Source organism: Carassius carassius, chromosome 42 (genome assembly GCF_963082965.1).
Source record: "Carassius carassius chromosome 42, fCarCar2.1, whole genome shotgun sequence".
Classification (NCBI taxonomy): Eukaryota; Metazoa; Chordata; class Actinopteri; order Cypriniformes; family Cyprinidae; genus Carassius; species Carassius carassius.
This window is the reverse complement of record NC_081796.1, coordinates 26,708,242-26,732,493: the sequence shown is the minus strand read 5'-3', so window position 1 is coordinate 26,732,493 and position 24,252 is coordinate 26,708,242. Positions and strand designations below refer to the sequence as shown.

Genomic DNA, 24,252 nt, shown 5'->3' with positions numbered 1-24,252 from the left:
ATATGTTTTACAGAATTTATTTTTTGGTACTAATATAACTCCAAAATGAATAAAACTTCTTCCATAAATGGTAACATTTCTTAAAAAAATAATACATTTTATTTGGAGGGTTTTAAAACATTTACAAAGTTTCGTGTCCTTACTAGAATTTATTCATTTACTTGTCTCTTCTGGGTCAAAATGGACCTGAATGTATTCTGAGGGGTGTATATCTTTATGTTGAGGTTTTGTTTCTCAGATGTTTTGATGTTGTGGTTGTTGGCTTCATAACTAGTTTAACCATCAATCCTCCTTTGGTCTACCATCTTTTAAAAGAAGGACAACAAATGGTCAGGGTTGTATTTTTCTCCAAAACCCCAAGAACTTCGCTTTAGGCTTGACAGCATTGGTTTGCAAGAGTGAAAAAAGGTTTGAAAGCAGCTTTAGAGATCCTATATATATATATATTATTTTTTATTTATTTTTTGCATTGTAATCATGAGAATTTTGGGAAAACTTAGTTTAATTGTCATGAAAATGGCTTTACGCTGCAAACAGTCGTTCAGAATCCTTCAGTGTCTTAGCTTCTCCTTCTGAATTGAAGGTGAATTGTGTTTCTGTCATTGGCGACAGGCTTGTTGAATGTGTGTGCGATGCCGCGAGAGCTCATTAATGTGTGTGTGTGTGTTGTGTAATAGTCTTCTCGTAGAGCATTCCAAGATTCCTGGGCGGGCACGGTTCCATAAAAAGAAAAGCAGGGTGGTGTGGCGCTGAAACAGCCTTCTATTGGTGGAAACAAATTAAACCGATGCTCCGTGTCTGGTGGGTTTTGTGTGTTTGAACGGTGGGGTGTGGGTCGGGGGGGGTTGCTGGTGACTGGAATACCTCCCTGGACTGAAATGACCACCGTAGAGTCTGTCAGCGCTCCAATCATCAGTGCCGAAAGCTGTGGACGATCATCCAGAGGGAAATACGGCCGATTGCATGCTTTGATATGGATGTGAGCTGTGGTGCATGGGTGGGGGGGCTGGTCAAGAGAGAGAGATCGAGAGAGCGAGAGAGAGTGTTGGGGGGGGGGGGGGGGGGTGAGAAATAGAGGATGGTCACCTGAAGCAAGAACTTGGATTTAAAGCAACAGTATGTGTTTTTCTCACATGTTTACCAAGTCAATCATTAGCACCAGAATCAGAAAGAGCTTTATTGGCAATTATGTTTTTAATGCTCTATAGAAAGTTTATATTTGCGTAGAATCCTGTACATGCATACACTGTAAAAAAGCAAGTACATAATCCATATTTTTCAGTTTATGGAAAGAAATGTGAATTCCTATAAAACCCATGTTTGCCAAATGTTATCTCAACTAGTTAAACACAGTTGTCTGAACAAACAATTTCATATTAAACAATATTGAAGAATTAAGGGTTTGTGAGATACCAGCATGCATTGCAGCATGAATAAACGGTGCGATGACTGTTATAAGATAATTGTTTGGCTCTTTGCTGAGAGTATCTCATTATTGTGTTTTTTTGATGTTAAGAAACCATTGAAATCACTGAGAGAACTTGTTGCATCATGTTGCATTGAATTTGTAAGATTTCTCACCAACTCCTTGCATAATGTTTACTGTGTCGGATAAAATTAAATGATTGCATTTAAGCAGAATCCATGCACTCTGAAATGTACATTTGTTAATGAATCGGTCAACAGGCAATGCCAGTAATATCTTAAATGTCAAAAATTGTCTGGTTTATCCATCATCTGTCGTAATTACCAAAGATTTTCATTGAAATGCAACTTTTCCATTTGGGAGCGTGTCAAATATGTGGAAGTTAGCAGTAGTTGAATTTTCATTTTCAATGCATGTGTTGTTTGAGGTATAAAGGCAGATTGTGTTCCGTTTTATTTGAGTCCATTAAACATAGTTTGTGATTATGTAAAACAGCCAAGTGCATGTTGAGGGCATTGTGTTGTCTTTATACGAATCTGTTAGCATCAATTTTACACAGAAAGCAACGTCTGCTAGACCCTCGACAATTCCTCTCGTGTTTGGTGCTTTGTTTCATGTCAGATCTTTGCATTAGGAAGTGAAATATTCTCCTACAGAGATGGGATGCTGGGATTTGCTCAAATTGCCCATAATTGACTTTTGGCTCTGGACGTTGAGAGTTGTTGAATTCATGAATGTGTGTTTTCCTCTTGACTTTCAATCTGTTGCAGATACTCGAAACCCACGGTTCAGTTCAGAGCTGTTTGATAAATGAAGATCAAACTGGTTGTGTTCAGACAGAATGTCTTCGGCCGTCCAGATTATTACCCACAGTGCACAACATAAAGTGATTTCGCGCCGCGTTTCAATGATGCATAAGATCAATATTAGCAATAACAGAGATTTATTTAAAAGCATGGTTTTCACTGCAGAAACTATTGGACGGTAGTTTTTGAACCCTTTGCAAAAGCTTGTACTTGGATTTAGAAATGATTTCAAGCAATGATGGATCATCCCCAACAGGAATGATTGATTGTGCCAACAATTAAGAACAATCAAGAAATAGCTTTTTTGTGTTGTTTAAGTCTGGAATTTAAAAGAAGAACTAACTAGCTTTGGCATTAATAGTTATGATGCCTGGCTTGGCAAATAGCAATAATTCTGTCAGAGGTTTATAATCAATAGTGTTTTTTTGGTATGTCAGCATTTGTGTGTGTGTTGAAAAAGATATTTGCTTTTGCCGGATGCATTTCTTCGACAGCACTTGTGAACTTTGCTTTTCAAGGTCTTTAGTGAATGATCTATCTGTTTTATTCAGGGCATGTTTGTGTTTGTGTTTGGTATTTTATCTGTGGTATCTTATGGATAATTGATCTGCTTCATGGTTTTCTCATTGATTTGGGGACTCAATTTCATATTATACAATATGGTATTTCAGGCCTTTTTTGTTGTTTGTTTTATTTTCATGTTGGGTGATTTCTATCTTTATGTTCATGCAAAATATAGGTGCAATATATTTGCATAATGGCAAACTTGCTTGAAAGATTTTGCTTGAATTTAGAAATGATTGATCATCCTATAACAAGATTAAACAGTTGAAATTATTGTTTATGCCAGAGACTAATAATAGTAATTTGGTATTTCAAAGTTTTTGTTTGGTTGCATATTGCGTATCGTCCAGCATTAGTTTTTTAACTTTCAACTGAAGTATTTCTTAAACAACATAATCTGGATAATTTATCTGCTTCATGTTGTTGTTGTTTTTTAGTGACTCCTTGGAATGAAAAAAAAGCCAGCTTGTTGTATTTCAGGCCTTATTTAATATTTATATTGGGTGTTATTTGTATGTATTTATGTGCATGCATGCAAGCTTTAAAAAAAGATAAACCTTCATTTATGAGCTGGAGAAGGGCTGTTATTGAGTTCAGACTGAATTAAAACGTTAAAGGCTGAACGACTGTGATGCTCATGTGGTTGTTCTCTGAGGGATGTTTCCAGGGTCTCGTGTTTCATTCGGATGAAGGAGTCCAATGAGTGTCATATTTACATTTGTGTAATTGCAAATGAAATGCTTGCTTGCTTGGCAAGTCTCGGCTAATTTCCCAGGTTTGTTATTGTTGCTGATTTCATTATTTTGTTAAATGAGGCAATCATGATTGCGGTTGCAGGCACATGCTGCAGAAACCCTTCACTGTTCTCACCGTGCCGTTTGTTTACATGCACAGATAACTCTTATCTGGAACGTGCCGCATGGCAGGTAAACAGCGCGTCACACTGTTTACATCTCGCGTAATGGCATACTGGAAATGGAGAAAGTTGCATTATATCACAAAAACAGAGACCACTGTTATCAAAAGTATGGGAATACTTTAAACAGAGGCCAAATAAAATGGCCCTGTGTTCCCTTTGCAAAACCGATATGGTGTACCACGGCAGCACAAATGGGAGAGGAAAACATCCTGGCGCTCTCCGGTGTTACAGTTTAACTGGTTACCGTGTGATCTGGTGACCAACTTCCTGGTTCAGGTCTCTGCTGATATTCCTAAAAAGATTACAAGTTATTGGTATGATCACCTGTAGCGGCTGAAGTAAGGATAAAATAAAAAATAAAGTAAGTCTGTGTTGGCGCGGGTTTCGAACACACGTTAGGGGCCGTTCACATATTGCGCCAAAAAACGTGTGGAAAACACTTGTCGCGCCGCTTTCTCCTTCTTTCCAGTTGCACCTCTGGGGCATCTGTCGTTTCTAAGCAACCATGACGCGCTCTCTCCATGAAGACGCGGAAATTTCAGCAAAGGATAAATGGATTTGCAGCACTAAAATTTGCAGTAGCTCTGCTACTAAATGTATTTCAAAATGGCAATCCATATACAACTACAATGAGCTATTCCCTCATCTTAGCTGAGCTTTCAACATTGTAACGGGAAAGGATGAAGCTGATTGGTTAAGTTCTTGTCACATGACCCGCGGTGCGCTCGCGGCATTCTGAAAAGTTGAGATGCGGTGTGGATGCCCCTGGAAAAAAACGAGCGCATCGCTTCCATTATGAGCGCGCACATCACGCCTACATTGGAAATAACGAACTTGTGAATATGTGAACGGCCCCTTAAAAGACAGCGCGCCGTGAGACAACAGTCACAAACCACCGAGCTACCCCGAATCAGCTCCAGATCTCTGGAAACCATGCTAAACCATAACAACCCTGACTACATTTTATGGTTTGTGATGCTAAAGAACATTTCATGACATCTCAGACAACTGTAAATTAATGGCTACTGTGGTTTAATTATAAACGCTATCATAAACTCATATTTACCATAGTAAAATAATTTTCTTTGCCTCTTTATTTTTGTATACTGTAAAAACTTCAACCACATTGGTTGAAAATGAATAAAGGTTGAAATATTATATTAGAAGTTGTACTTATATTTTTTTTGTAAAGTTATCCAAAAGATTCATTAGCTAATTAAAAAAAGAACATTAGATTAATTATTTATTGTAATAAAAATAATCGTTAGATTAGTCGACAGAAAAAATAATCGTTAGTTGCAGCTCTTATATATATATATATATATATATATATATATATATATATATATATATATATATAATTTTTTTTTTCAACAAGAATTACATGTTTAGGGCCCTATGAATTTTTTTATTTTTTTTCTCACCATATTTTTTTTTATTGTTACCAAATTCTGTGTTTTAGCATGTCTAATTATTTAAATGCATAAAACAACTTAATTTAATACTTTTTTTCTTAAAGTAGCCTTATGAATTTTTTTCCCCTTTAGAAATTGTTTTTTACTCGTTATCAAATGAACGCATAAAACATTAATTTCATAAATCTTTAAAAGCAAACTTTATTTTCTTTGGCAAACAAATGGGAGTTACTATTAAAATTAAAACATGGAAGAAATGTGTGATTAATCCTTAAAAAAATAATGTTTGTTTCATTTAAGTGATAATAGTAGGCTATGTACATTCCACTGATAAACTGTAATAGGCACAATGTCTTCAAATTAAACCGGACTTTTATTTTGACAGGTTGCCGTGAATACCTTTTAAAGTTCTGTGTATGTGATGTGAGGCTAGTTTTACTCAAATCAAACAGTCAAATGCTCATGAAGTGACTCTCAGAGCAGTTCTAGTTCTTAAATGAGACTGCAGACGCTGAATTTACGTGTTTTTAGAGCAATGTACTGTGTTATGTTAATAGGTGATTACAATTCCTCAAGTACTGAGCTAAGAATAATGAAACGCCAAATCTGCATGTGATTCATGCACTTAAAAGCATTGATTTTTGGGTGCAATTCTGTAGGAATACATTGATCAAATTATCCAGAATATTGAATAAATAAAAATGTCTTGAGCACATGTGCACAGCTTTGTGCAAGAGTGATAAATCCGCTAAATAAGTGAACTTATAATACTCTAGCTCACTAGTTAAACTGAGTTATGACTGAAAATGAAGTTTTCAATACCAATACCTAGACTTCGATACCGTTTCGAATAGTTTGTAGTAGTGATGTGCACGGATAGTCGAACATTCGAATATTCGTTCTGCTCTAATTATTCGATAAATAAAAATGATATTCGAATTTCGCAAAAAAAAAAAAAAATAAAGTTCACAATAAAACCTAATTTGGTCACTTTCTGTGATTCTCCACGGCATATTTGAAGGTGTATGCAAGCAAAAAATAATTAATGAATGATTAAGGGGCCATTCACATATCGCGCCTAATAAGGCGTGGAAGAGGCTATGCGCGCCGCTTTCTCCTTCTTTCCAAAGCTTTCAGTAAAAAAAAATCGCTTTCAGTAGCTCTGATACTAAATTTATTTCAAAATGGCAATACATATACAGCTATGATCAGCTGTTCCTTCATCTTGGCTGAGCTTTCAACGTTGTTACAGGAAAGGATGAAGCTAAATGTTTAGTTCTTGTCACATGACCTGCGGTGCGCTTGTGGCATTCTGAAAGTTGAGATGTTTTTAACTCGATGCTGTGCGGACGCGCCTGGAAAAAACAGGACCGCGTCGCACTGCGTGCGCATCGCGACCACGTCGCTTCCATTATGAGCGTGCATACAGCGCGCCTACATTGGAAATAATGAACTTGAGCATGCAAAAGACGCAATATGTGTACGCCCCCTAAAAGAACTGTGGTCTTCTAGTACTTCAAATATGCCGTGGAGAATCACAGAAAGTGATCCAAGAACATTGTTGCAGCATCTCTCAAGCAACGAATAAACACCGCTAACTTGGAGAATGCAGTGAAAACTCCTCTTCTCGCGTCTGCCCTAGACCCTCGGCACAAACATCTCAGGTTTCTCGATGAAAACATGAGAGAAGTAAGAAAAAAAAACTTTTTTGAACATTATCAGAACATTTTCCTTGATGCGAGTGGTGCGGATGCAGTCACCACGATGAAGCGGATGCAATGCCCACTCGTCGGAAAAGGCTGAGCCAGTTCTTCAGCGATGATTACAGAGAGTCCAGCCGAGACGAGTGGGAACAGTTCTTGCTGGAGCCATGTATTCCACCAGATGAGGATCCCATTCAGTGGTGAAACCAAAACACGAAGCGCTTCACAAAACTTATTCTCTTAGCACACCGTTATTTGTGAGTCCCGCCAACGTCTGTGCGTCAGAGCGCGTTTTCTCCGCGGCTGGCCTTATTGTTAACAGGAGCCGACTTTCCCCCAATCATGTTTACATGCCCGTATTTCTTAACAAGAACATTTGAAACAATAGAAAAAAAGAAAAAAAGATTTGCTGACAGTTTAAAAGTTAAGTGTAAGCTACATTCTGTTTACAATAGCCTAATTGCTGCAGGCTGCTTAACGTTTTTTCTTTGTTCACTTTTTTTTTTTTTTTGCTTTTAATCTGTACTTTTGTTTGTTTGCACGCATTGTTAAAGGTTTTCAGCTACAAAACACGATGTGTAATGTTCAAGCTTATTGTAAGCTTGTTCAAAATGACGAAAACAAATGTTGCTGAAAAATAACGTCTGACTCATTAAACTTAATTTAAATAAACGAATATTCGAATATTCGTTTTTTGTGAGCTCAAATATCCGAATGTGATATTTGTGGAAAACGCCCATCCCTAGTTTGTAGCAGCTTTCAACTATAATATGATATTGTGAGCTCCCAGATGTATGTGTGCAGGCTGTTTTTCAGCAGTGTTTGTTTCCTAAGGGTAAATTAATTATTTTAAGCATGCGTTCTGACCTCTGTGATCACTCAAAGCTGTTGGTGTTTCCACCTGAGAGAGAAGATCCATGAGCAGACGTCTCTTCCTCGGTTTGAGGAGTCATTATTGGGGTGTTTGTGATGGAGATGGGGCAGATGCTTCCTCTGCGCTCCAGATGGAGGAATGTGTGGATAATCCTGACTCCCAGGCTCCTCTCGTGACCTCTTCATCTCCGTCTTGACATCCAGCTGTCGCCAGACATCAGCGGCCCTAAGGGGTTCAATCCTGCCTCGAGCGTCCAGGAAAGAGAGAGTAAAAATATCTAGCGCTGGAAGAGTTTGCGAAGCGCATACTAATAGCCAGAGATGGGAAGTGGAAGGAATTTCATGATTCTGGTTCAAATTTCATGAATTATTCAGTTTCCCTGATGATTGTTTTAGGGTTTCTGAAGAAGCAACAGCAAGAATTGATCCTAATTACAGTTTCAAAAAAAAAAAAAAAAAAAAAAAATCATTTTTTTTCTCTCACTTTTTTCCAATAAGGTTGTAAACGTGTTTGTTGTAAAAAAAAAAATTATGTTTAGTTTTTACATTTTTAATTAAGTAGGCTAATAATTTACTATTTGTTTTAAATACATTTTTATGTTTCCAACATTTTACAACACTTTTTTTTGTTTTGAATAAAAGGTTAGTTAAACAATTTAAAGACATTTGAAAACGTCTCTAATTTTTTTTGTGTATATATATATATATATATAATTGTAATAAGGTTTTAATATTTTAAACAAATTAACATTTTTCCAAATTAAATAAATTTTTATATTTAGAAACATTGTAAACTTTTTTTTTAACTTTTTTTTCTTTTACACTTTTAAACATATTTAAACACATTTTAATGTTTTGTTTTAAAAAGTACACGTTTTCGTTTTTTATTTATTTTTTTAACTGTTTTACATTTGTTTTGTAACCGTAACAAGGTTGTTGACCTTAGTTCATGTTAGCTATTACATTGACTAACAATAATTAATACTTGTGCAGCATTTATTAATCTTGGTTAATGTTAATTTTGGTTTATATACATTTTTTTACGTCAAAACGTATAACAATAAACAATAGTAAATGAACATTAACCAAGATAAGTAGATTTAAATGGTTAATTTGTAGCTGCAGAAGCTTCTTATTGGTTATATCTCCGTTTTTCCCTCTTAACTGATTTTAATACAGTCATCCAGTCGAGTCAGATACGTAGTTTGTGTCTCTTTGGTTGGAGGTCGTATCCCAAAGCATCGCTCAAGTCAACAGAATAATTAGTCTGGAGTGTGGTTTGCAGTCATTGTTGCTGTGACTCTGTGAGAAAAGGCTGAGACGGTGTGTGACGTGGATCTCGGGGTGAAGGGGGCCGCACTTTTGTCATGTAAAACCCAGCGGTGACCACCTGTCGAGCGGAGGCCCGTCAATGACCACCAGAGCGTGGGAACGTCTTTCTCCGAGCCTCTAGAGACAAGCTGCCATTTATTTATTTTAGCATGACAAAATTCGATATTTGGCCTGAACTTGTTGTTGGATGCTGGTTAAAAAGGCCACAGATTGCCAAAGAAGGATGAATGAAAGTCAGGCTTAATCATTTAGACTTGACTTGCATTATAGCAAATAGAGTTTAATTAATGTTCGCGGTCTATTGCAAATGATTCATCAGTGTGTGTTTTTCTAAAGTAAAAAAAAGTTTCATAATATAATCCTGCATTGAATATTCTAGCGTTATTATCGCATTTATTCTGCTGACGATATAACAGATGTATGCATTTAGCAAACGCTTTTATTCAAAGTGACTTAGTGCATTCAGGCTAAAATTTTTTACCTAACGTGCTACCTGGGAATCGAACCCACAACCTTGCGATGCTAACGCAGTGCTCTATCAATTGAGCTACAGGAACGCTATAAAATGAGGAAATATTGTGTATAATGCAGTAGGCCTATATTTAGCTTATAAAGACAGTGAGACAATTTCACTCCGTTTTTCGCCTACTTTCAGACGGTTCAGAAAGTTTGACAAATGCAATGAAAGATTGAATCCAAAGATGCAACGATTGACTTGTGATTTAAATATAGAAACAGACAGAACAAAATGTCTGATTTGTGCGTTGCAAGGCTTGCAAACTAGATTATCTATGTAATGTTTAATGCATTTCTTTGCTCTTCATGTTTTTCAAAGAGCTTTTTTTTTTTTTTAAAGGAAAACGGCATTTAAAAAATAATAATTTTCATATTTTAAAATCGGTATGGTGGAACATTAAGTAAATATTTTAAATGTAACTTATTGTTAATTTGGTAAAATTGGTGAAAAACACCAAGTAACACATTAAATTAAACAATATTTTTTCTATTTTCTTGTAAAACGTACTCCAATAATCTTTGTTTTATAGATAACTTAGTATTTTATTTCTAAGTTTCTATATTATAATTTTTTCTAATTTTGCCTTTAATCATTATTTCATTAACGATTTAATTGATGATTCTTTAAGTGTTTTCTTTAAGTTTGCTGTAGTTCTGAAGATTTTTCAAGAGCCAATGCAAAAATATTGAGATGTATTTAAACATGAAACTGAACATTATTATTTAATTATTATTACCATTATGTCTGGTTCAGGAACGAATCATACTTTTGAACTGGTTCTTTTTCATGAGCTAGATGAACCAGTTCACCAAAATCAAATCAAAAATAAAACAAGAAACTGGATGTTATGCATTTAGAAGATGCTTTTATCCAAAGCGAATTACAAAATAGGATCAAAAATCATCAAGGGGGCCAACAATATTCGTAATATGCAATGTCATATCTAGATGACAACTAGATTAAGAAAGTGCTTTGTTAAATGGGTTAGTAATTTGAACAAATTCTTCTTCAAAAAAAAAAAAATCATGTTAGTCTGCTGTGACTGGGAAAAATAATAAGGAATTCAGCCGTTCTGATTCCATGCTTCTTTATGATTAGTACTTTTGGAGCGGTTTGTTCTTTTCTTTTAAGTTAATTTTGCTGTAGTGCTAGAGATTCGTTACTGGAAACAACGCCAAAGACTTTCAACGCAATTTAGTGTCGTTAACTACCCATTTGTCATTAATATTATCCTGCTCCAGAATATTTTAAAATAAGAACTTACTCCGTTTCAACCCCTTGCAAAGTCACTGAATTTCAACAAGGTTGTGCATTTTTAAACACATTTTTCTGAATAAATTGTTTTTTTCTTTAGTAACAACTCACAAGTAAAAAATTTTATTTAAAAAAATATTTTTGTTCAGAAACGTTCCATTTTTTTCTTGTAACAATTTTTTTTTAAAAAAGAAACATTTTAAACACTTTTTTTCTAAACATATTTTTTTGTTTGTGTTTAGTAACAATTTACGTAAGTAAATTTGAAGGTTTTTGTTTTAGTAACAATTTGCAACAAAGTTGTAACCAAGTTGTTAAAAAGTTGTTAAACACTTAAAAAACAAAACATCCCTACAAAATTAAATTTAATCTATTTTCAGAAAAAGAACCGACTCTCACTTTCTAATCCTTGCGAGTTTGCTGAGCTCATGCTAATTCCAAGAAAACGGTTTTAAATAAGAACCATGTTTTTTGGTAAGGACAGTTCTTTAAACACATTTTAGAGTTCCTAATTATTATCATAGTACATGAATTATACTTAAATAATACATAAATTGTTTAAAAGAGAGCATGCCGTGAAAGTAATGAATGCAATGCAAGTAGCTTTGGATAAAACCTCTGCTAACTGCATCAATGTAAATGCAGCACTGAATCAGAGCAGTATTAAAGTGCATGTATGTGCTAATCGCAGACATGTTTTTAGCATGTTCTGTGTTGTGTGCAGTAGTGAGTATAGACTGTGGCTCATATCTATCTCTCGAATTATCATGCAAAACACTCATGTTCAGGCGTTTTGGCCATCAGACGCGCTCTCACACTCAAATGCAATGCAAATGCTGTTTGAGGCATTGAGGGTTTTGTAATGCAAAGGAATCTCCATCTTCAGCGTGTGTTTGGACTCTTAATTCACTAAATGGATCTTCTTGGAAGATAGTGAAGTATAAATGAAACAGATTGCAGTTGAGAGATGTGTGTTATCGCTGTGAATCATGTTTGAATAATAATAAGCACATCAGTTCAGTCTTTATTCCAGCCATACTCTACATTGATCTGACTCCAGGGAAAGCTTTCTCTTTCCATCATGATTTAGTTTAATGGCCGGCTACGTTTCAGATTGCAGTTTGTTTTAAAAAAAAATGAGGTGCCAGAATATGAATTATGAGTCAGTGCATGCTTCATTTTTGCGTTTTGTTTTGTGATTTTGACAACTGTATTTTTATCCACTTGTAGTTGTTTAGCAATTCATTATCGTTTATTTATTTTTTTTTGCTTTTATATAATTTTTTATTATTTTCCATTTTTTAAAAACATTTTAATTTAATTTTCTATATCTTACATTATCAAACATTATGAAACCATTTTAGCTGACAGGTTAACTAGATAATATTTGATATTAAATAAAAATAAATATTTTATTAAAATTATTTAATTCCTTCTTTTCCTTATTTTCCTTAATTCCTTATTTTCCTATAAATTATTTAATTAAATATTTCTTATTTTAGTATTATGAATTGCAATTTTAGTATATATTTAATATAGTATTAATGTTCATTTTTATCTATCAAATGTTTGTTTAATTTATTTTATATAGATTTTTTATTTTCTATATCTTACGTTGTCAAACATTTATAAAAAATGTAACATTCTAGTTAACTAGATGGTAACAATTCAAATTAAATGTAACAATAAACATTTAATTACACTGAATATTATTTTCTAAATTATATTTAATTTGAATTTAATATTTAATATTATTGTTGTAATATAATGCATTGATATAATGTTAATATTATATATTTAATAAAGTATTTTTATCTTTATCAAATGTTTATTTATTTGTTTTGTTTACTCTATATTTGATAGTTTTTCATGTTAAAATGTTTGATTTATCTATATCTTATATTTTCAAACATTATCAAGCAGCCATAAAACAAGCCCAAGTCCTCTTCCTTAAATCAGAGACGCCCAAACCATATCTGTGACACTGAAGCACAAAAGTAGTGTAAAGTAGCACAGGTTTATTTCTATCAACAGCCAACAATACGTACATTGTATTGGTCAAAATGATCACTTTTTCTTTGATGCCAAAAATCATTAAGATATTAAGTAAAGATCATGTTCCATGTAGATATTTAGTAAATTTCCTGCGTTTTAATAGTAAGACTAATACTGTTGTTGTTTGTGTTTGCTGAGAGACTGGAGCTCAGGTGTTTCTGCGATCAGTAAATCCGTGTCTTCTGTGTTGTTCAGGCCCCAGTCATGCCGAGGTGGAGACGCACGAGTGTTTGTACTTCAACATTAACTGGGAGGTGGAGAAGACGAACCGCAGCGGTGTGGAGCGCTGTGAGGGAGAGAAGGGCAAGCGCTCGCACTGCTACGCCTCGTGGAGGAACAGCTCGGGCAGCATCCAGCTCGTCAAGAAGGGCTGCTGGCTAGACGACTTCAACTGCTACGACAGGTCAGTGCTAAGACGCTAACGCTAGACATTAGTGATGGAACCATCAACCACGAACCATATGTCTGAGGGGAACGTACTGTCTTTACAAAAATGTTTCGATTATTTGTTTTCTTTTCATCGTGCCTCTGTATAAAGCATATTAAAGTTCATAAGCGCAGCGCTGGTTTGTTTACAGCGGTAACCATGGAAACACTGTATCATTGCTGTTCATAAGTGCAGTAACATTTAAAAAATAAAGTGTGTAAATAAAAAAAATTATAAATAAAACGTCAAAATATTTCAAATAAAATATATTAAAATTTTAAGAACTATAGTAGTATTTAAATAATACTAAAATAACACTGCAGTAAAATAAATAATAATAATAATAATAAGGTTTTTTTTGTTAGATTAAAAAAAAAAAGTTATTCAATTTCTTTTTTCTGTTTTTTTTAGTTTTTATTGTATTTTTATACCATTTTTGTTCTGCTTTTCAGTAATTTAAGATATTTTTGTATTTTTTATTCTATTTAATATTATTATTTTTATATATATATAAATTTTTCTCTTTTTTTTTCCAGTACAGTAGATTTACAGTAATTATATATATATATATATATATATATATATATATATATATATATATATATATATATATATATATATATATATATATATATATATATATAAATTTATTTATTCCCTTTGTTTGTTCCACTTTAAAGAAATTTAATTTTTCTAAATTCTAATTATTATTTTTTAATTCCATTTTTGTTCTGCTTTTCAGGAGTTAAATTAAATTAAATTAAATGTATGCATTTAGCAGACGCTTTTATCCAAAGCAACTTACAGTGTATTCAGGCTATCAATTTATCATGTGTTCCCGGGGAATCGAACCCTCAACCTTGCGCTTGACGGCACAAAGCTGTCAAGTCGAAACACATTTCATGCACCGTAGGGGAATTACACAAAAACGATTTGAAAATAAACATGACATGATGTTTAAGAAATAAAATTTGTAAAAATAAAATATATTAAAAACATACAGATCCAGATATATTGTCACTAGTCTGATGATTTTAAAGTAATCTAAATCAGGTGAAGGTGTGATGTTGTTGTTGCAGGTCTGTGTTCACAGAGACACAGAGACTGATGATCAGCACAATCTGCTCTCGCTCTTTCTCTCTTCTGACCTGCTCTCATTCAATGTGTTTCACTGCCGAACTGTAAATCTGTTCCTAATGTACTGATAAATTAAGAACAAACATCCCAACTTCACCTCCACATTCAGCCCAAACTCTCAAGAGAAAAAAAAAGATAATGTTTTGCATAAAGATAATGATGATCTTTTTGGCCCTTTTAGGATTATTTTCTTGATCATTACACACATTGTGATTTAATGTGATGTATCGCCAAATTATTTTAGTTTTTGCATTTCATAAACTCATTTCAGAGCAAATGTAATGCTGTAACTAAAACTATAATATATTCAATTATAACAATAATAATAAACTGTCCAGACGTTCGTTATTATTTTAAAATAAATATTATTACTTAATTTATATATAAAATGTCATTTATTTATTTTAATGCCTTTACTATTTATTAATATTTAATCTTTGTTTTTTTTTTTATCAAATTTTTTTCAATTATTCAGTGTGTGTTAATTTATTTTTAGTTATTTTTTAAACAAATGTATTTGTCATGAAGATATTTCAGAGAACATGTTGATGAATAGACTAGTATTTATTTATTTATCCTCAATAGATGATTAATGTATTAATTACTTTTTATGTACAAATGCATTTATTTTTAACACATTACTTTATAATTTTAATATTTAAAAATGCGGATTCTTATTTTTAATAAGAATAAGTTTTCAGTAAAAATCATTTAAATATAAATGTATTTAATTATTTTAATATTAATCACTAATTGTCAGGATGCTTCTGGATGTTTTAAGCTCTGAAGGTTACACTGTACATTTCTTTTATTCTTCAGCCTCATGAAGTGTCTTTTACCTTTAATATGTTGTGGAAGATGCTGAAGCAGACAGAGATGAAGTGTTTTCCAGTTGTTTGACCGTGTGTGCGTGTGTGTGCGTGTGCGTGTGTGTGCGTGTGCGCCTGTGTGCGTGCGTGCGTGTGTGTGTGTGTGCGCGTGTGTGTGTGTGTGCGTGTGCGCGCGTGTGCGCGTGTGCGCGCGTGTGTGTGTGCGTGTGTGTGTGTGCGTGCGTGCGCGTGTGTGCGTGTGCGCGTGTGTGTGCGTGCGCGTGTGTGCGTGTGCGCGTGTGTGTGCGTGCGTCTCAGACAGGAGTGTGTGGCCACCGAGGAGAATCCTCAGGTGTTCTTCTGCTGCTGTGAAGGTGACTTCTGTAACGAGAGGTTCACACACCTGCCTGACATCACTGGACCAGGTGAGAGTGAACCAATCAGAAACCTCCTCAGTGCTGTGTTTCACACTGAACAGTGACGGCAAATGCATTAAGTGCATTTATTTTTTTAATTAATTTACTTCGTTATTTGTACGTTTTGATTTATTATTTCTTAATTTATTTATTTTCAATGATTGTGTTTATTTATTTTTTTGTTTGTGATCAGTATATGTTTTATAAAAAAAAATTATGCATTTATTTTACTTATATATCTTCATTTGTAGTCATCTTTAATTAATGCATTCTTTTATGTATCATTTTAATATATTTGTAATTCTTATGTAGTTTTATTTTAATGGTATATATTTATATACCTTCTCATTCAAAGAGTTTTCTTTATTTTCATGACTATTAAATTTTTAATTGACTTATTTTCTATTTATTTTTAGGTAATTAATTATCGATGTATAATTTTAATATATATTTATTTGTTTAATATTTTTTATTATACTTTTACATTTATTTTATTTATTTATTTTATGGATACATTTTTTATGCACAATTTTATATATTCATAGTCGTTCATTTTTGTCATTTTAAAATATTGAGTTGTATTTTCATTTAATTAGCATTTTTATTTAATTTATTTTTATGTGATTTTGTGAATTTGTGTATTTATTATTTTGAAAACAATACAATACAATTAAATAAAAATAAAATAAATATATATTTTTTCAATTTAATTTTAATTTGAATTATTTTGTATTTACTCATTTTCTATTTCAATTTCTAGCAATTTATTAATTATGTATAATTTCAGTATATTTATTGTTTTTTATTTTATTATTTTTGACATTTATTTTATTGATTGTTGATTGAACTTGATTATTTTTTTAATTTGATATTTATTTCTAGTTCTGGTATAGCTGTCCGAGTGAGATCTGTGTGTTGTGTGGTGCGCTGCTGATGTGACAGAAGGCTGTTGTTGTTGTTGTCTCTGGTCAGTGATGGAGTCTCCTCCGTCTGCGCCGCTGCTGCTGATCGTGTTGGTTTACTCTCTGCTGCCCGTCACGATGCTCTCGATGCTGCTGCTGCTGGGCTTCTGGATGTACCGGCACCGCAAGCCTCCGTACGGACACGTGGACCTCAGCGAGGTCTGTCTGTGATGTGCTCCAGCTGTGTGTGCTTCTGTGGCTCCATCTAGTGCTGTGTTCTGTGTTCTGTGTGTTCAGGATCCGAGTCCGTCTCCTCCGTCTCCTCTGCTGGGTCTGAAGCCTCTTCAGCTGCTGGAGGTTAAAGCTCGAGGACGCTTCGGCTGCGTCTGGAAAGCTGAGATGATCAATGAATACGTAGCTGTGAAGATCTTCCCCATTCAGGTTCACAATCATTTCATGTTGTGTTTGAGGGAAACAAATGCATTAACTGCCTGTTTATTTATTTAGATGAATTTATTTCGTTCTTTAAATGTTAGTTCTTTTTTATGTATATTATGAATACTATTAATATGTATTTTTTTATTATTATTATTATTATTGCTAAACAACTGTGAAAATTTTTACTTTTCAGGATCTGTTTTTTTATTGTAATGGATTAAGAAATATATATTTTAAAATTAATATTAATTAATTAATTTAAAATTTATATTTGTTGTTTTAATGTATTTATTTATTATTCATATTATTTAGATGTGTTTTTTTAAGTTTTTTTTTTTAAAACGGTAGTTATATTGTTATATTATGATTATTACTATATATATATATTTAACATTTAACATTAAGTTGTTTTTTTTTTTTATAATAAAATACTGTAGCAGATCATGGAGAGGCTACTGAAGTGTCACACAAGTAGAGTTGAGGTCTGTGTGTGTGTGGTTAGATGATGTGTGTGTGTGTGCGTGCTGTGATCTTCAGGACAAGCAGTCGTGGCAGAACGAGCGGGACATGTTCTCCACGCAGGGCATGAAGCACGAGAACCTGCTGCACTACATCGGAGCCGAGAAACACGGAAGCAACCTGGAGACAGAGTTCTGGCTCATCACCGAGTTTCATGAGCGGGTGAGGGTCAAAGGTCATCACACTTGAGCCAAACGTACACAAAACTGGATAGATAGATACATAGATACAAAAAATAATATAAATCTGTTTTTTGTCATATTTATAAAAAAAATTAAAACCATTTAGAATTTTAAAATAATAATAAAATTAAAAAATGAAATAAACAAAAAAATAAAAACTAAATAGCCATTAAAAATAAAATAAAAAACACAACAAAATTACTCAAACTTTCTCTAAAGGTAAACTTAAAATAGAACGGTTAAAAGTAAAATGTATGAATTAGACATAAATATAATACATTGGATAAGCGATATATATGAGATAAAGTAGGTTTAAAATTACAAAAAAAAAAAAAATTAGTGTTATGCTTTATTTTATACTTAACTCAAACTAAAACTGTAAAATAAAAACTAATAACTAAATTAATAACTTATCTAGACATTTTTTTTTTTTAATGCAAAAATAAACATGACAAGAACAACAAAATTAATTCAACTTTAAATCAAATTAAAATGAAACTGGTATATAATATTATACAGCAGATAGTTCCGCTCCTTGACTCTGATTGGCTGAGCTGCGTTCAAAGCTGTTGTAAATTACAAAGTAACATTCACCTTTGTTTATGTTTCTGTGTTGCTCGGCAACCACTTTGTTGCACCCACAGCTGTTTCTGAGGAGCTACATTGTTCGGTGAAAGAATACTGTTTGTATTAATATCATTACACTTTATTTGCTCTGTTTTATTTAGCGAAACCTTACTACATATATGGAATAACCGTTTTCTAAAAGCAGAAATCCCCGTGAAGCTGTAGCTTACAGTGAATTTATAACAGCATCACGTTTTGCCTTAGCTGTTCTTGTTCTTACTGCATTGATAGAGTAAGTGTTTGTGATGTGTTGACTGTCAGGGCTCTCTGACGGATCATCTGAAGGGGAACGTGCTGAGCTGGACGGATCTGTGTCACATCGCCGAGACCATGGCCTGCGGTCTGGCGTATCTTCACGAAGACGTGCCTCGCTCCAAACCAGCCATCGCTCACAGGTGAGCTTCACACACACACACACACCCCGTCAGCCGCTGAGAGTCAGCGAGGTGTAACTGCATCCGCTCGCATCCGTCCACAGAGACTTCAAGAGCAGGAACGTGCTGCTGAAGAGCGACCTGAGCGCGGTGCTCGGGGACCTGGGGCTGGCGGTGCGCTTCGAGCCGGGGACGCCGCCGGGGGACACACACGGTCAGGTCGGGACGCACAGATACATGGCTCCGGAGGTGCTGGAGGGGGCCATTAACTTCCAGAGGGACTCCTTCCTTAGGATAGACATGTACGCCATGGGCCTGGTGCTGTGGGAGCTGGTGTCTCGCTGCAGAGCTGCTGACGGTGAGAGGAAGTGATGAAACAGCCGCTTCCTGTCAGACACCCAACTCTGACACCGGAAAAAAATATATATAAATATGTATGTATATATATATATATATATATATATATATATATATATATAAACATATATATATATATATATATATATATATATATATATATAATTTTTACAAAATTTTTGTTTATGTTGTATTTGAAAAACAAATTCTTGTAAAATATTAAAAAGGTTAAAAATTTAAAAGTAGAAATCTAAATTTGTGAACTTGAAAGCATGGGTTATATTATTATCATTGAGAGACTATAATAGTTTTGAATGCGTTTTAATTTTAATATTGTCAATGTTTGTTTGTTTGTATCAAGTTTACATTGAATTTTATATAAAATCTTTTTGTTTGTGTGAATATAGTTTTTTGACATTTATATATTAAAAAAATAAATTTTGCCTTATTTTAGTTCATAATTTAGTAACTGTTGTGTTTTTATAGATTTAAATTCTTTTGTAAAATATTCCTATATATTTTTATTTATTTATTTATATTTTAAGTTTTACGTGTTATTTAGTGCTTTTTTTTCCAGTTAACATTTATTTTGTTTTTAATGATTTTAATTTCAGTTTTAATTATAATAACAACCCTGCTTCTTAGTTGTGAATTTCATAAAGATTATACTTTTTTAACATTGTCTCTTAAATTGCATTCCGTCTATTAAATATCAAATCTTGTTATCCATCAATGATGAATTACTTCATTAGTGGAAAAGTGTATCCATTGTATCTGACCAATCCGAGTCAGTTCCGAGCATGTAAGCTCCGCCCCCTTTCCAGCTGTGTGCTGTGTTCCCTCAGGTCCTGTAGACGAGTACATGCTGCCGTTTGAGGAGGAGATCGGCCAGCATCCGTCTCTGGAGGATCTTCAGGATGCAGTGGTTCATAAGAAGATGCGGCCAGCGTTTAAGGACTGCTGGCTCAAACATTCAGTGAGTGATGCTCTCTGTGGATCATCGGATTTTTTTTTTCTATTTTTTTTTTTTTTTTTTTTATAAACTACATACTTAGACTGATTATAATACAATATTTTATTCTTCCAAACATAAAAATAATAATAAACTAGATGCATAAAATTCACTTTAATTTCCAGAGTAAAGGCACCATTACCTAAACATTGACTTAAGGTTTACAAACAAGTCTTATAATTATATACAATAAATAAATAAAACATTGTAATTAACAAATAATAAATCACTTTGTTATTTACACATTTAAAAAAATATAAAGCTTGCTTCCTATTCTAATACACATGTCATTGTAAATTGCCGATATGTTTGGCCTCTTTTGTTCCTCGTTTGTAAATTGCTCTTGATAAAAGTGTCTGCGGAATGCATAAATATAAATTATGTATTTTTAATTGAATTATTATTTATATTTAGTGTGGTGAAAATTGTCTGGCATAAAAAATTAAAATTAAAAATATATATGTTTTATTATTATTATTTTAAATTTTAAATGAATAAACTGAAGGCTAAAAATCTAAAATATTAGGGAACTTAAAAGTAGTGTTATTTTAGTATAATTTTACTTTTATAAATTTTCTTTAATATTTTAAAATATATATATCGTTTTAAAAAATATATAATTTGCTTGTGCTTTTGTAAAATAAAATGTATATATATTGTTTCTCTATAGTTTGTTCATCCAGCTAACAAGCTGTTGCTTTAGCCACTAACTGTAATAAGTTTGTCCATCTATTTATATATATATATATATATATACTTGTATTAAACACGGTTAAGAGAGCTGCGCTGTGTGCAGGGTCTGGCGCAGATGTGCGAGACGATCGAGGAGTGCTGGGATCACGACGCCGAGGCGCGGTTATCAGCCGGCTGCGTGGAGGAGCGAATCTCTCAGATCCGCCGGCTGATGAGCATCACTACCTCAGACCTGCTTTCTACAGTCACCTCGCTCACAAACGTGGACCTGCCGCCTAAAGAGTCCAGCATCTGACCCTCACAGAACCTCCAACCACATTACAGCCGCTGCTATTCTATCCCAACATGTTTAACTTCATTATTATTATTGTCATCGTAACTACCAGCACGCCTCTCTACTGTATTTGTATCATCCTGAAGACTTTTAAACACGCATTCAGGAGCCGACAAATGAATGCTGACAGGTTGCAGGTACCTCCACTTTTCCAGTTCTGCCGATTCCGTTGATTTTCCTCGCTTTTCTTCTGGTTTTCTCTGTTCGGATCGCCTGCGACGAGAAACCAGTTCCTCTGAAGATCCAACAGTGCTGCAAATCCTGCGAGGATCATTATGACTGTTACACATGCAACACTTTTTTTTTTTTTTATCTATCTCTCTTTCTTTCTGAAAGTGTGCTATTCAGAAATACATAAAACGTGTCTTTTACGGAACTGACGGGTGTTGAAGAACACGGAAAAGACGACTGGACTGATTCCTTTCTTGCGTTTCGGTTTTATTGAGTGATGACTGTGAAGTTGGTTGGTTTTTATCGAGTGGAGATGGCTGGAAACTCTTTCTCAGGGATCCAGTGTCAAGTGGTCCATGACTGCCTTTCCCACGTCAGAGAGAAATACAGCGGTGCCCTGATGAATCGAACACTAAACATGCAACACCTGTGTGTGTGTGTGTGTTTGATGCTGAGAGTTTATTGAAAATTGATAAAAAAAGACCATAAAAAGTGTTGATTTTCTCTTGTACTTTAGTTTCTCTTGTAATAATGCAACATGTGTTTTGGCGACCGGAGTGAAGGTCTGAATCCGCAGATTCTGGGTCAAAACACCTCGAAATCAAAGGAAAAAAACAAGAAATAATATTTATCGTAAAACAATTAATAAAAACAAGCTTTTTAGGAGCATTAATATTTATTTTTTTTATTTGTAGCATTATTATTAAGCACATTTTCCCTCAAATTCTTATGACCGTTATTATTTTGTGTTATTCTGGTTATTCTCAGTGTTTATTTGATTAGTGTAATGAATTAATTAAGACAGGGAGTCTCTATACTTTTTACCCGTAATTCTCATGACCATTATGCATTCAGATGCTTTTATTTTTTTATTATTATTATTATTATTATTATTTTAAATAGTAATGTTTTATTAAATAATGTTGACTAAATAAATTCTTATATAATAATTTATGCAGATTTTTTATTTTATTTTTTAGAATAATTACAGGTAGTACAACAAATATTAAATGATATATAAAAACTTTTTCCCTAAATTCTCTTTTTCTTTTTTTTTCTTTTAATTATTCTCAATGTTTAGATTATGCTGGATTTAATTAAAAGTGCAGGCGGTTCAACATATACTGAAATTACATAAAACGTGTGTATATATATATATATATTTATATTATAATTTTTACTGTTATTTATGCTGTTTCTAATTATTACTGCAATATAATAATTTATGCTTAATTTAATAATAATAAAATAAAATAAAATCAGTTCAGATAACCCAACAAATACTGAAATAATCTGTAAAAAATTAAATTGTGAATTTTTTTTAAAATTATTTTTTAAGATAATTTGGGGGGGAAAGTGCTTAATTGTTATGGAAATATTAAACAATGCAAAATATCGAAATACAAAAAAATGGTATTTTTTTTTCTTTGACTTGAAGCTGTAATATGACCCGTTTTTGTGCGATTCACCCGGGACGTGTTTGGTTTCATGTGTTTTGGTTGGGTCCCTTCATGTATTACCTCTTTCTAACAGGGACCAAATCTGAGATCTGACCTCCAATGATATTGAGACTTAAAAATTGGATTTTGACCAGGTGACGTTTGACTCAATAGCAAAGACAAAAAACACAGGAACGATATTTATTTTGTCTTGAGAGTGGCTTCATGTGCCATAGTTCAAGAGTGAATTCTGCTGTTCGGAAGAAAAGTTGTGATATGTTCTGTATCTTCTCAGTAAAGTTGATCCTCCGATGCAAACGCGCGTCACCAGACATTCAAAAGGCTTCCGAGACGAATGAGTGCAACTCTAAACAATAAAATTAGTGAAAGGACAAAAAAAAGAAAAGTTGATCATGAACCACAGAACACCTCAGACCAGAAATACCTCAGATTTTCTACGTGTTTGACTTCTGTTGTATATTTTGTTAGTTGTGTTGACTTGTATTAAGTATATTTTGATGTAAGTTGGCTTTTATGATTAGGGAAGCCGTTTTGGAGACATAAAAAAAGAAAAAAAAAGAAGTGCTACTCACTTGTGTTGTATAAACGAGAGAAACCCTGGATGTAAATAGCTGTAAACAGTTGTAGAATCGTGCCGAAACAGGGCATTCTTCTTATTCTTCTTCCTGTCTCTGACTTCACGGGACACTGAACCTTAAACGTTTGGCGCTTCTTCCAAACATTTGATTGTATTTCCCCGTTTTTACTTGCACAATTTTTTACATTCCCCTCATACGATGTTATGGGGGATGAAATTGAAGCTGAAGCTCGTTCAAAAGAAACCATAAAAGGATTAAGGTTCGTCCAAACATTTTTTATTTCTGTCATCATTTACTCCTACTCGAGTTATTAAAATCTATTATGACTTTAGTTATTTGAATATTGAACATATTGAAGTTAATTTAAAGACCTAATAGTTGCCAGTAGACATTTACTTCAATTCCTCAAAAAGTTTTACTCAGAATATCTCATTTTGAAGAATTTTGAGAATTAAAGAGTTGACGGTAGCCATTGACTTCCATTGTATTATTTTTCTTACTATGGAAGTCAATGGCTACCATCATTTGTTTCGTTCCCAACATTCTTCAAAATATCTTCAAAATACCTTATTTTGAAGCATTTTGGGAACCAAACAGCTGATGGTAGTCATCGTCTTCCATAGAATGTTTTTTTTTTTTCATACTCTGGAAGTCAATGGCTACCGTCAACCCCAAAGTATCTTTTAATGACAGAACTGTAATTTTTGGGTGAACTATATCTTTTAAGAATTGACTGTGAACCCAGTGCTTACCAAATGACCTCAGCCAAATTTTACCAGCGATTTCACAAAGATTTTAAGGTCCAAATGAAGGTTCGGTGTCCTGAACGTTTGTGCCATTTCTCCACTCTCTGTACCCATGATGCACTGCAGCGGTCGCTTCGACTTCCTCTCAAACCCAGCTCAGAGGTTTAAATGATCTATTCTGATTCCATATATCATGAGTTTAAATG

General features: G+C 33.5%; 2 protein-coding genes across 2 annotated transcripts in view; both read left to right on the top strand.

The window, feature by feature from the left end:
• The window catches only part of LOC132124456 (activin receptor type-2B-like), a 22,334-nt gene extending 1,206 nt beyond the window's left edge, over positions 1 to 21,128 (top strand). The window contains exons 2-10 of the mRNA XM_059535462.1: positions 13,060 to 13,267; positions 15,556 to 15,662; positions 16,626 to 16,774; positions 16,853 to 16,996; positions 17,531 to 17,674; positions 18,583 to 18,716; positions 18,800 to 19,053; positions 19,898 to 20,028; positions 20,861 to 21,128. Of these exons, the coding sequence (XP_059391445.1) occupies positions 13,060 to 13,267; positions 15,556 to 15,662; positions 16,626 to 16,774; positions 16,853 to 16,996; positions 17,531 to 17,674; positions 18,583 to 18,716; positions 18,800 to 19,053; positions 19,898 to 20,028; positions 20,861 to 21,052 (1,463 nt within the window). The 3' untranslated portion in view covers positions 21,053 to 21,128. The remainder of the gene's footprint in view (positions 1 to 13,059; positions 13,268 to 15,555; positions 15,663 to 16,625; positions 16,775 to 16,852; positions 16,997 to 17,530; positions 17,675 to 18,582; positions 18,717 to 18,799; positions 19,054 to 19,897; positions 20,029 to 20,860) is intronic.
• LOC132124468 (nuclease EXOG, mitochondrial-like) overlaps positions 1 to 24,252 on the top strand; it is a 344,294-nt gene that overhangs the window by 306,294 nt on the left and 13,748 nt on the right. The gene's annotated exons all lie outside the window — the stretch shown is intronic.